The 10,338-nt window shown below is 58.3% G+C and overlaps 1 protein-coding gene across 1 annotated transcript; it reads left to right on the top strand.

The window, feature by feature from the left end:
- The first annotated feature begins 2,418 nt into the window (after window positions 1-2,418).
- Window positions 2,419-8,284, top strand: LOC119113469 (uncharacterized). The gene is made up of 3 exons (XM_037237779.1): window positions 2,419-2,661; window positions 7,191-7,321; window positions 8,035-8,284. The coding sequence occupies exons 1-3, from the start codon at window positions 2,497-2,499 to the stop codon at window positions 8,282-8,284; spliced, it is 546 nt and encodes a 181-aa protein (XP_037093674.1). The 5' UTR covers window positions 2,419-2,496.
- The last annotated feature ends 2,054 nt before the right edge of the window (window positions 8,285-10,338 follow it).

Raw genomic sequence — 10,338 nt, 5'->3', positions numbered from 1 at the left:
CCGTTTTCGGAATAGCAAACCAGTATGTCAGGTTTACTCTCTAAAATGCAGTGAAAACTATTGGTTAAGTTCTTGCAAAGCAATCTGACCTCAGCCAAAGCGGTCTTGACAAAGTCGACGAAGCACTGAGTACGTTCTCTTCTATTGTATGGCATTTTCAGCTAAAAAACTTTTTGGGTTCAGACTGTTTGATAAGCACGGTTAGGGCAGAAGCTGTGTCCAAACTGAAACAGCGCAGTGTGAGAGGCTAACTTCTCACTTTGAACGACCTGTGCTTCGGCCAGGTGGCGTTAAGGTTCAAATCGTGAGCATAAATCAATAAGTTTAGATTTTGGGCTTATCCAATTCAAAAACGATATTACGTCAACCATTTCACTGCTTCGAATGCATTACACCCTCCATGCACTCTGCTCTGCTGTGCAAGGTTTCTTACTGGGCCCGATCCTGGCACTGACTTGTACCTAGCTAGTATACAGCGTGTCAACCAGATGGGGTTAGGGCAAGGTCCCAGCTGGAGCTCAGCACGTGCCCAGGCCATACTGATACTCTGATATTTTACCATCATGTGCCCAGCTGGTGCCCGGCTAGGCCGCGGGCAGGCCGCCAGGCCAGGCCGGGCTGCTGCCCATCAAACAAATGCTGTAAGGGCGATCTGGGCCTTGCTGGGCAATCTGTTGCTGCTCATCCAGTCTGCCCGTCTGGAGTCCGACTGGGGTCACTATAAACTGCTGGTTTGGCCTAAGCCGGTAAGCTCACTGAGCATGGAACGCGCACACAAATATAATGACAAAAGTTACTGAAAAGCCAACTCAACTAGCAACGCTGTTACTGACGGGAGTTTCATTCGCCGCATGTTTGAACTGAAGTGGCTGAGGGTCGCTTTCCGTTAAAAAGCACAACCGCTTGGAACAGTGTTCCCCAGAGGTGCAGCTGCCCCGCATACTGTGTGCTTTAAAACGAGCGGGGAAAGGGCCTTCTCAACAGGAGGGTAATTGTCTGAGCGTATTTCGGGGAAAGGTGAGAGCTATACTCTGAAATTATGTGTAGGGAATGCCATTGTTTTGTTTGACATAAACTGAAGTGTCCCACGCTTTATCGATGATATTTTGGTGTGCTCAAGTGGAGGATGTCGACTGGTTGCGGTAGCCTTGTATATATCATTTATATTTATACTCTATTATTGCATCTATACTCTGCTATTTTGAAAACATCCATGGGCACATCACTAGTCATCCAAGCACACGTGGTGGGTTACGCAAATATTTCACTTTTCAGTATCCTGGCGTGGTGCAAGTGCACCCCTTTAGCTTCACAAACCAGGTGCGTACATGAGGAACTGGTTCGAGCTGCCAGGTGTTCATACCTGATTGCCGTGGCTACGAACATGAGCTTTAAAAGCAGGTACTAAATGTAGAGTGATTGTATATATATATATATATATATATATATATATATATATAAATATATATATATATATATATATATATATATATATATATATATATATATGTAATACAAATCGGATCAGAAGCGGATGACATCCTAGACAATTTTGTATCAGTCCTCTTATGCCGACTTCCAACACTCAGCCTCCCATTCATTTTGAGAAATCGACACCCATGCCTGGCGGCATCGTACATGAGTATTTATAGCAATGTACTCCTACCGATGCTAGGGAATTTCATTGTAGTAAGAGTTGGGGACAGGAGCCCATTAGTAAAATCTGTGTATTTTTGTCTCGCCTGCTGAGAAGATTGCTGTAATAGAGGGACGGTCTGGCCCCTCCTTTCCGATGATGGTGGGACGCGTCCCTCATCTTCTCGATGGTGCCGCTCCTGCCCCCCCCCCCCGTCGTAGCAAATTTTGGCCGCGTTCCCGCATTGCAGTATATCCTTTTCATTTCCCGTGCAACGCCGATCATCTCAGCTAGCAATTCAACAAAACAACACCCGCTGCACTAAAGTGGCGGGAACTCGGAAGGAAAAAATGAGGGAAGGCTGGCTTAGAAGTTGTCTTTGGTTTCCTCCCCCCCCCCCCCACACACACTTCGAAATCGTTCCAGCACCATGGCTTGGAGCTCCTTCAGCTCCACTGAAAACTTTACTCAATTGCCCCCGCCCTGGGCAGCGGTACGACTAGCATTTGTTTCCGGGGACGGTAGCCCACTGCGTCTGCTACGAAAAGTTTTCAAAAAAGAAACGCAGAAATAAATTCTACGACCTGTCCAACGAGGGGTGCCTTTTTAGGCATGCAACCACGCTGTGATTCGACTCCGACGTCAAATGTTCATCTCTGGTGTGGAACGCGGCAGCAAACCATCCCAAACCATGCGCACCATTCCGTGACGTCACAGGCAATGACGCTACGTCTTCCGGCGCTCCGATTGGGTCGAACCCTCCAGAGCACGCGAGTCGGGTCGAGCGGAGTGGAGGTTTGTGGTGCTGCCGCGTGAGCTCTCGCAGTTTCCTGCGCCGGTTATAACGGGTCTGTGCGGCGATGGAGGGTCATTCTCGTGCTGGAGACTACAGAGACGGTAGTGGTGATAGTGATTTCTTTGACCGAATGAAGAATAACTGGGGACGAGAAGCGGACATGTTTTTCGACCAAGACGCGCGTGCTCCGGGTTGGGGAACAGGATTTTCACGTGGAGGGATGTCTATGGTAAGTAGACTCGTCCTCTTGCTGCTCACCGTATTGCATCTGGTCTGGTCCTTCAGTGGTCTGTTCTGTACCATGTCCTTCGTTTTCACCAGATTGCCCAGGCACATGACATGAATCGGACAGGCTGGCAACGCTAGGTGTAATGCTGCGCATGGGTGGATGATCAGGGGGAAGAGGAGGGCAGGGGTTTAGTTTTCTTTTTATTGTGGCCTCAGTCCCTGCCCTCTCGGGGTTCAGCCCCTCCCCCATTTTTGACAGAGGGCCAAATCCAGGAATAAATCGTGCTTTTGCTATTTCAGGGGTTGACATATTTTTTTTGATTGTTTAGCCCGCCCCCAACTCATTTCGCAAAATTACATCCTCGGAGACGGTTGCGAAACCACGGACGTCCCCGACGTTGGGGTCGGTGGGGTCCTGACTTTGTAGTCCCAGGAATTTGTAGGCCGGCAAACCGAGTTTTGTTTTACCTGGACAAGAAAGTGTCCGGGCCGACCGGACGAGCGTAGCATCTGGGGTCTGTGTGTCTCCCTACCGCGTGCGCCCAACAGCGTGCGCGAGAGGCATACCGAGCATACCCAAAAGATGATTTAAAAGATGGCCAAATCATACTAATTATGCACCTGAGGGTTACGGACACCACCGTGTGACTATTTTAAGGCCAGAAGTTCAAAAGGCAGCCGTAAAGGATTGCAGGCTGCTGGACTCAATTCGAATCGTGACATGCAGTGGTAAATAGTGTGATGACGGGATGAATTGGCGGATTCAGACGTGATTATGTTCCAGATAAAGATTGGGGCGCGCAGAGCCGGTTGCTCCGACGGGGTTGTGCTGGTACCGTAATTGTGATGGTCCCCGTGCCGCGCAAGATACGTGCGCGAACTGCGAGACGATGCACGTCCTGAAGAGCCGTTGGTTCGCTCCCGCTTTCGTCTTCTCAAGTGTTTCGAGTCGTAGTCAACAATAATCTTGTAGTCGAGCGAAGCATTCTCCGGGCGTATTGATTCAGTCGGCATCGGGCGGAACAACACAGTCGACGAGACTGGCTGCTCGCTGTTTGACCTCTGGCCATGCCTGGCGACAGTGCATTGGCACTATCGATTCGCGCCAGCCCCCCCCCCCCCGTCAGCAACCCCACTACCCAAGGTCAGCGTGGTCCAGGCACGTAGCCAAGAAGAGTACCTTGGGAGCCAGTCCCCCTTCCCGCTCAGCGAAGGGGGTTTCACCCGGTGCTTGAATTTGCACAGAGTTAGGACGGAGTTGGTCATTTACCTCACCCCCCGCCCCCTCCCCCCGCCCTCTCTTGAGGAAAACGCTGGATACGAACCTGGCGTAGTCAGCTGACTGGGGGCGGGGAGTTGGTGGCTCGCCGCCTTTCAGGTGATTTGGATGGGGGAGGGGGGACGACAATGCGACCCGCTGACCTTTGCCAAGGTGCGCACCCCTCCGCAGCGTTTGTGTGAGAGATCACGGTCTTGTGGATGACCTCCGGTAAAATTGGGTGTGGACGCTGACGTCGTCGAGCATCTTTTATTGTTCAACTAATGGAATTGAAGGAGCTTCAGTAGCGACAGGTGCGTTCTCTTCCCACTGCTATTTACGCGCGTGACTTCTAGCTTTTGGTCACCTCATTGGCACAAAACCCCGGCCAAATCTTTCCATCGCGAACTTCAGCCTTATCGTGGATTCCAGACGCGGCACGCCCACCGCTCGCCCACACCAGCCGGTACACTCCCGAACCGTGACGTCACATGACCTTTGATTCGGCGACCTGTGCCGGCGAGCGTGTGTGCCAAGTTCGAATCGGGCCGATCGAGATGTCAGTGGCGTTCGCTCACAGAGCCCACGGCTTCTGCATGGTTGGTACGCTGCGACGGCTCGCCACCGTGCACGCACCTGGGGACCCCCTGCCCCTTTTGGCCTTTCTCTTCAATTCCGTTGTTCTCGCTCTCCGCTTCTCACATTGTGTCTGCGTCGTTCTTCACCCCGCTATCCGCCTTCTTTGGACTTTGATCTAGTTTCCTGCTCGTCTTGCGGCTGGTCTCCATCTTCCACCCATTTCCTTATCTCCCATCGTTGCCTCCGTGGTCTTCGCGCCCCCCTCCAACCGTCCTGATGTCTGTTTTCCTTGCCCTGCACTTTCGAAAACGGCGCCTGCTCTGTAACCCAGGGGTAGGGCGGCAGGACAGAGCGATGCAGCGGCACGCGCTCTGCCTCCCAGACACCTGCGATAGCCTCGCCAGACCCTCAGGTACGCAGTTGCGTGATGGAGCCACAGGTGCGCGGAATTTGTCAGAGGTCGGAGGGGCGTCTCCACCGAGGCTGGCGTCAACACCAGCCAGGGCGTGAGAACGGCGACCTCGGCTGATGAGAAGCCCGGCCCTCTGTAGCGCGTTTTAGTTGATTTTTGAAATGAGTCTCGCGTGTATAGGGTTTGTGTCGTAACGTCCATCGTTCCGTGGGGAGATCATTATTTCATGTCGTATTGATGCGTCGGACGATGTCGACGGCGGCGGCATTTCCCAGCAGCAGGTCCCCAGGGTCTGTAATGGCGAAATTTGCTGTGATTCGCCGGCGCGCATACACCATGACCGGTGCGCAGTGTCGCCCCTCCGTTCACTGCCGCGCGATTCTAACCTCTCCTGACACCGCCGCCGGGCGCCATGTTTGGGCACGCCCAGTCGTCTCGGCCGTCGGCGGGCACGCCCGCTCGTTTCTCGGGCGCTCGCGTGCGACCCACGCCGGCCCAGCGCCCCCGGCGGTCTGAATGGCTGACCGGGGCGGCGCCCTGTTAGTGTTGGCAGGAGGTGCGGCGCCCGGCTACAGGCAAGGGCGTGTGGTAAACACTCAGAACATATCTGAACAAAAGTTGCAGCGCTGCACGCGTTTGTCGTTGGTAGGCTCTCCCGGTTTCCCTTGTGGATATCGTGGTTTGGCAGATCTGGCGGTGACGACACCAACTATCGGGTCCATCAACTTAGATTGCAATTATTGGGATTTTACCTTTAATCGCTAAACATTGCTGGCTCCACCTGGTTCAGTCGCTCGTCGTTCTGTCTTTTCTCGGCAGGTTCAACAGTGGGTCCCCAGTGCGTCCCCAGTGCGTCCCCGTTCAGCCACGCGTGATCTCCGATGATGTCTATGTTTGCATGACGCTCAGTCAGGGGCGTACGCGAGGGGGGGGGGGGATGGCGCTGCCGGCTCGTGCCCCGAACACGCGATGTTGTTTTATGCCACTCAAGAAGTTGAGCCCATTTGAGCGTCATAATTTGTTTTTCATTGTCAAATTTTGGGTTGCGCCCTTACCTTTTGCGAAGTCCCACGGACACTCCTGCACCTAGAGTTAACCTTGTCGGCGAAAACTATTCAAAACAATATACCCTGTGCTTTCCTTGAAATATCGATGACCGAGGGGAAAGGCAATGTCATGGCATGGCGAAATGCTTCCAGCCCGCTAGGGGTCCATTGGGACCGTGCCGCTCGTGGAACTGGAATGTACCGCGATTGCCAACATCAGCGAGCGCGCCCTTGAGCGCACCCTGACCTCCACCGTGCTCGATCCCCCGGCCCCGCGTCGCCATCCTCGGGCCCCGCGGTCAGCGGTCGGTGGCCGTCATCGGCGTCCTCGGTGGCCGCCAGCCAGGTGCCGACATCGCGTCGATCTGTTGGTCCCGTTGCGCCGGCTTGCGTGGGCGGCTGGCGGCGCGCCTCCGTCGCTGCCGGGGCTGGCCAGGCCTGGCGGCGGCGGCGGCGGTGCTCCTGAGTCACGACCGCCGAGCTCAGTTGGCGCTGCCGCTGGTGGGCAGAGGCCGCCGCTGCGGCAGGTGCTGCGCTCGGACAGCGCGCGTCCGCCCCAACCGGCCCGGCCGGCATTCCCGAGAACCGTGACTGGGTCTCCGTGACTCGTGACGGGCGTTCGTGACCCGTGAGGGACGTTCGTGATCCGCTCGTCACCTTGTCATTGACCTGCGGAGGATCCGGATGATCTGTGAGCGGTCGCGGTGATCTGTGAGTGGTCTCCGGCCCGGCTCGTGCGTGTCTGCGCCGACCTCAGAGCCAAAAATGTGGGAAAAACGAGTGGATGGTGGATCCCGAGGGTAATACATCCCGAACCGTCTGCTTTAAGTCAAGGAAGTGACCTAACGGGGTCAGCTACCTTTGGTGGGGAGTGGTTGTTGCGGGCGCAAGTGTTGACGGTTTTCTGAGCGCTTTCCGCGACCACCCTGATTAATATGACAAGTGATAAGCCACTGACAAATTTATGTAAACGGCTGACAGCTGTTTGAAACAAAAAATTGTCAACTTAAAATTAAGTATCGGATTTCGTTTCCGTCCTCGTACCGCAGCTGATAGCCTGACTAAGTGGGCTGCAAAATAGTATTTACGGTGTACTTTCACCCGAGTCATTCACAATGTCAGCCTGTTCTGCGTACAGCTTCGGCTGCGTGTCTCGCGCTGTGACGTCTCCCCGCGCCGTCTCAGCGCCGGTCATCCCGTTCCGCCGCCGTAACCGCGCCTCTCCGACGTTGCAGGGCCCCGACCCGGAGATGGAGGAGATGCGCGGCCGCGCCCGGCCCAAGTTCCGCAGCTTCGACGCGCTGCGGCCGGGCGTGTTCGCGCCTCGCCCCTTCCAGCGGGAGCGCCGCACCTCGGGCGAGCCGGCGCCGGCCGAGGCGCGCCCGGCCGCCACCTCGGGCCGCCGCCTCGGCCGGGCCGGCGCCCGATCACCGCGAGCGTATCATCCCGATCCAGATCGAGCGCGACGATGTCGACGCCGGGGCCCCGGCGGCGGCGGCGGCGGCGCCCGCGCCCGCGCCGGCGGCGGGCGCGCTCGCCGCGTCAACAAAAGCGCTACACGCGGCGCGAGACGCTGGACACGCCCGTGACGCAGCTGCTCGGTGAGGAGGAGCCGCAGCGGGACTTGCGCGCGCGCAGCTGCCCGCCGCAGCCGGGCGGCGAGGAGGCGCAGGCGGCGTCGCGCGTTCCGCCGCTCAACATGGCGCCGGCGGCGGCGGCGCAGCGCGATGAGGCGGCGCGGCCGCAGCACAAGCCCAACTACTTCAACTCGTCGCCGAAGGCCGTTCTCGTCGGAGCCGCGGCCGTTCCAGGCGGCTGCGGCGTTCGGGCGCGGCTGGCCGCCGGCCGCCGAACAAATTCCGATCCCTGTGCACGTGGAGCGCGGTGGTGACGCGCGGCGCCCGCCCCAGACGGCGCCCAAGCCCGCGGCCGGCCACGGCGCCGCAGCCCAAGCCGCAGCCGCAGCCTGAGCCGGAGAAGGAGCGACCGCCGCCGCCGCCGCCGGCGAAGACGCCCAAGGAGCGAGCGATGGAAAGGATCGGGACCGTGCGGGACGATGTGGCCCAGCTGGCGAGCCAGGTGGACGCCTTCACTGGCACGAAGGGCGAGAAGCAAGTACATATTCCTCGACGAGATGCTGACGCGGGAGCTCATCAAGCTGGACGATGTGGAGACTGGCGGCGACGACGAGGTGCGGACATCACGAAAGGACGTCATCATGAGCATCCAGAACTGCCTGGGACGGTTGGAGCGGCAGAGCAGCGTTGCAGCGGCGGAGCAGACCGCGGGCGAGCAGCCCAGTGAGACGGAGCAGCTGCCGACGGGCTGAGAACGCGAAGGCGGGCAACGACTGAGGCGGAGGCGGTGATGGAGGCTGAGGGTGGCCGAAAAGCCGGTGGCGCCGCCGGCCGAGGGGGCGCGCAACCGCCGGCTGAGGGGGGCCAGCCACCGACCGAAGGGAAGCAGCCGCCGGTGGAGGTGAGCCAGGCGCCGTGCGGCGGACACTGCTCGCAGGAGGCAGTTCATGAGGCCACCCAGGAGGCGCCGCAGAACACGGCACAGCAGGCATCGCAGGAGACTGCCCAGGAGACGCCTGAGGAGGCCGGTAAAGAATCGCCACAGGAGACGCGTCCGGGGGACGGTGGCTGCTGTGGGAGAACGCTCCGCCGCCGCCCCCGCTGCGGCTGCGGCCGCGGCCGAGCCGGAGACGGCCGCCGCCGTCCTCTGCCACCGCTGCCACCCCGCGCCGCTGCCACCGCTTCGCTGGCCGCTGCCGCTGCCAACCGCGGAGACCATGGGCCAGAGCTAGCGGCGCCGGCGGCCGCTAGAGTGATCCGAGCCAGGCCGCTGGTGCGATTGAGCCAGGCCGCTAGAAGTGATCGAGCCAGGCCACTAGAGCAAATTGAGCCAGGCCACTGGAGCGATCTGAACCAGGCCACTGGAGCGATCGAAACCAGGCTGTTTAAAGCGATCCGATTCAGACACCGGAGCCGATCCAAGCCAGGCCGTTGGAGCGACGCCAGGCCCCGCTGACGCCGCCGAAGCTATTCATAGCCGGCGGCGCAGCCGCGCGGGGTGCGAGGAATGTCCGAGCTGTGACTTGCAGTCGGCGTTGTGGTGGCCAGCCGGGCGGATGAGGCGGGCCGGGAGCCGGCGACGCGCGCCCGGGCCGGTCTGACCGGCGGCAGGGTCGGGTCCGGGCCGCCGACACCGGCGCTCGAGACAGCTGGTCACTCAGCGCCCGGACGGTGCTAGTCGAGCCTCGTGGAGGGCGTCGTGCGGACGCCCCGGTTGTGATGATCTGTACTGTGTGTGAGGAGGAAGGCTTGCGAGGCTACCAATCAGCTGTTTTACTGTGGTTTCCTAATGTACGTGCGCGCTGTGGTATTGTTTGCTGTTGATAATACGAATAAACATTGTGGTACTCGTATTCCGTGCTCAGCTCTCCTTACGTTCGCCACCTCCCCCTGAAGGACGAAGCAGGGAATCGGTGAACATCCAGAACAAAGAGGGATGAGCCCTCATTTTGTAGGCTTGCGCACGGAAACTCCTGTGATATCGATGAGGAAAGCAGCAGCCGCAAGGCCCGTGCAAACTGACAGCATTTGAGCAGATAGCACACCAACAAGCCGCATGTCACGGTCACGGATGCTCGCACATAGCAGGCCCGTCGTGGTTTGGTCGGCTTGCGTGGGCCGAGCGATGCAGCCTTGCAATGCGGGTGCTTCCGCGAGTGCTGCCGACTACCTATGGTCGCAGATCCGCTGCTGCTCTCGCCCATTTCGTGCCTTGCATATTTGGTCGACGCTAGTTCGATCCCCGCGTCTTCTTCATAAGCGGCGAGATGGCGCGCGGTTGTTGCCTGTGACGTCACAGGTGGGCTCGTTGCGACAGGTCCCGCGTTTTGCACATGCGGTCATCCGTGCGTGACGTAACCACCGATGACATCATACGTACCTGTCGCACTTGAGCACTTGCCAGTGACGGACTGCTTGGCCTTTGTGTGTGCACAGTCCATGCCGATTACCAAAAAAGGTAAGTCAAAAAGCCCGTGCGCTTTGTAATCCTTTCAGGAAGTGACCGTCCTCACTCTCGGCGCAGCCAGAGTTTGTACAGCGATTGGGCTGATGCGGGACGCAAACACTCCGAGCGTTCCAGGCGATGACGTCATCGTGAGGTCCGAGGTGTGAACGGGAATAACCGCGTACCTGGCCCACAGGCGGGGGCCGGCCCGGCTTCCCATATTGAGGCATCGCATCCCAAAACTAACACGCAAAACCAGCTGAACGAATGAGAGCAGGATCGTGACGTCTCATTCCTGACGATGCTGCAGATCGTTAGGACTTCTTCCACGCCGCTCCATGTCAGGCCACGGGTTGGATG

This window comes from Pollicipes pollicipes, unplaced genomic scaffold, assembly GCF_011947565.3.
Source record: "Pollicipes pollicipes isolate AB1234 unplaced genomic scaffold, Ppol_2.1 Scaffold_7262;HRSCAF=8765_pilon_pilon_pilon, whole genome shotgun sequence".
Classification (NCBI taxonomy): domain Eukaryota; kingdom Metazoa; phylum Arthropoda; class Thecostraca; order Pollicipedomorpha; family Pollicipedidae; genus Pollicipes; species Pollicipes pollicipes.
Note: the sequence above shows the minus strand (reverse complement) of the source record. Positions and strands in the feature narration are given on the sequence as shown.

Excerpts from the sequence above, each read along its gene's own strand:
- LOC119113469 (XM_037237779.1), top strand. The coding sequence starts at position 2,497 with ATGGAGGGTCATTCTCGTGCTGGAGACTACAGAGACGGTAGTGGTGAT. Across the intron at positions 2,662-7,190 it reads CACGTGGAGGGATGTCTATG|GGCCCCGACCCGGAGATGGA; the intron begins GTAAGTAGACTC and ends CCGACGTTGCAG. Across the intron at positions 7,322-8,034 it reads CGCACCTCGGGCGAGCCGGC|GTGGACGCCTTCACTGGCAC; the intron begins GCCGGCCGAGGC and ends CTGGCGAGCCAG.